The sequence below is a fragment of the Henckelia pumila genome, chromosome 2, assembly GCF_033568475.1.
Source record: "Henckelia pumila isolate YLH828 chromosome 2, ASM3356847v2, whole genome shotgun sequence".
Taxonomy (NCBI): Eukaryota; Viridiplantae; Streptophyta; class Magnoliopsida; order Lamiales; family Gesneriaceae; genus Henckelia; species Henckelia pumila.
In genome coordinates, this window is record NC_133121.1 from 156,559,976 (window position 1) to 156,562,172 (window position 2,197).

A 2,197-nucleotide genomic window follows, 5' to 3' on the forward strand; every position below is an offset into this window, starting at 1 on the left:
GCGGTAAGCAAGGAACCTGTCCTAGCTTTGCCAGACTTTGGCAAAGAGTTTGAAGTGCACTCAGATGCTTTTGATTTTGCTATTGGGGGAGTTCTAATGCAAGAAGGGCACCCCATAGCCTATGAAAGCCGAAAGCTCAACGAGACGGAGAGGCGATACACGGTACAAGAGAAGGAGATGACCGCCATCATCCACTGCCTAAGGGTGTGGCGACATTATTTGTTAGGGTCTCGGATCTCCGTCAAGACCGATAACATTGCCACTAGCTACTTTCAGAGTCAGAAGAAGCTTAGCCCCAAGCAAGCTAGGTGGCAAGACTTCTTAGCCGAGTTCGACTTTGTGCTTGAGTACCGGCCAGGCAAAGCCAATGTAGTTGCCGATGTGCTAAGTTGGAAAGCAGAGTTGGCATCTATCAGTGCTGCCTTAGGTGACCTTCCAGCACACATCAAAGAAGGATTGGAGCATGATCCCATGGCCAAGGAGTTGGCCAAGCTTGTCGAGCAAGGGAAGACTCGGCAATTCTGGCTTGAAGATGGGCTTCTATATATGAAGGGACGTCGACTCTATGTGCCAAAGTGGGGGGATCTGAGGAAAGATCTAATCCGCGAGTGCCATGACACCAAATGGGCTGGCCATCCAGGGCAAAAACGCACAAGGGCCTTGTTGGAAGCATCATACTATTGGCCGCAAATAAGAGACCAAGTCGAACTATATGTCAAGACATGCTTGGTCTGTCAACAAGACAAGGTCGTGACAAAGCAACCGGCGGGACTACTTGAGCCACTACCTATTGCATAGCGTCCATGGGAATCTATTACTATGGACTTCATTAGCACCTTGCCGAAGTCCGATGGGTTTGGTTCGATCATGGTGGTGATCGATAGATTCACTAAGTATGGAACATTCATTCCATGCCCAAAAGATTGCACTGCCGAGGAAGCTCCAAGACTATTCTTCAAGAATGTAGTCAAGTACTGGGGGTTACCAAGACACATCATAAGCGACAGGGACCCCCGATTCACAGGCCGACTCTGGACGGAACTCTTCAAACTCCTTGGGTCGGAGCTACATTTCTCTACAAGCTTTCACCCGCAAACTGATGGCCAAACTGAACGGGTAAATGCCTTGTTGGAATGATACTTGAGGCACTTTGTGAGTGCCAACCAACGAGACTGGGCGAAGCTCATGGATGTGGCACAATTCTCTTACAACTTACAACAAAGTGAGGCCACTGGGAAGAGCCCATTCGAGCTAGTCATGGGGCAACAACCGACTACTCCGCATACATTGCAAATATCTTTTAGCAAGGGACAAAGCCCTGCCGCGACAAAGATGGCTAAGTCTTGGAGCGAGCACATGGACTTGGCGCGAGTACACTTAGAGAAGGCCCAACGGCGCATGAAGAAATGGGCCGATGCAAAGAGAAGGTAACAAGAGTACTCCATCGGAGATGAATTACTCATCAAGCTCTTGCCACATCAATTCAAAGCCTTCCGAGGGGTACACAAGGGTCTAATCCGGAAGTATGAAGGACCCTTTACGATAGTTGCAAGGGTTGGGAAGGTATCCTATCGTCTCGACCTCCCCAACACATTGAAGATTCATCCGGTCTTCCATGTGAGCATGTTAAAGCCTTATTATCCAGATGAGGAAGACACTAGCCGAGGCGATTCTCACCGAGCACCTCCTGTAGTAACAACTTCCTTTGACAAAGATGTTGAAGAGGTGCTTGCCAAACGCATTGAGAGGCGACGTGGAGTGCAACCTAGCACTCAATATCTGATCAAATGGAAGGGATTTCCAGAGTCCGAGGCCACATGGGAAACAAAACATGACTTGTGGCAGTTCAAAGAACTACTCCATCAATTTGAGGCGACGAGGGCGTCAGCCAAATAGGTGGGGGAGAATGTCACAACCGGCACCATCTTGCGCATTTCGGAAGATTCTAGAGCATGGTGCAAGGTAGAGATTGTGCATATTCTATAAGTCTCTACAATACTCAAGATATAGGCTTATGTAGAACTCTCTAGAATACACTTGTATATAAATGACTTGTATAGAAACTTGTAGAAAGTAGACTCTAGATTGGTGTAGATGAAAGAATCTAGAACCATGTAGATTGTAGGGAGCTCAAATATAAAAGGGTGATAGCCCTCATTTGTAAACCACCAAGTTGGAAATCAATACAAAGTATTCT

General features: G+C 47.4%; 1 protein-coding gene across 1 annotated transcript; it reads left to right on the forward strand.

Moving 5' to 3' along the window:
- The first annotated feature begins 1,185 nt into the window (after window positions 1-1,185).
- LOC140878762 (uncharacterized) lies at window positions 1,186-1,896 on the forward strand. The gene is made up of 2 exons (XM_073282380.1): window positions 1,186-1,427; window positions 1,554-1,896. Exons 1-2 carry the CDS (start codon window positions 1,186-1,188, stop codon window positions 1,894-1,896), a joined length of 585 nt encoding a protein of 194 aa, XP_073138481.1.
- The last annotated feature ends 301 nt before the right edge of the window (window positions 1,897-2,197 follow it).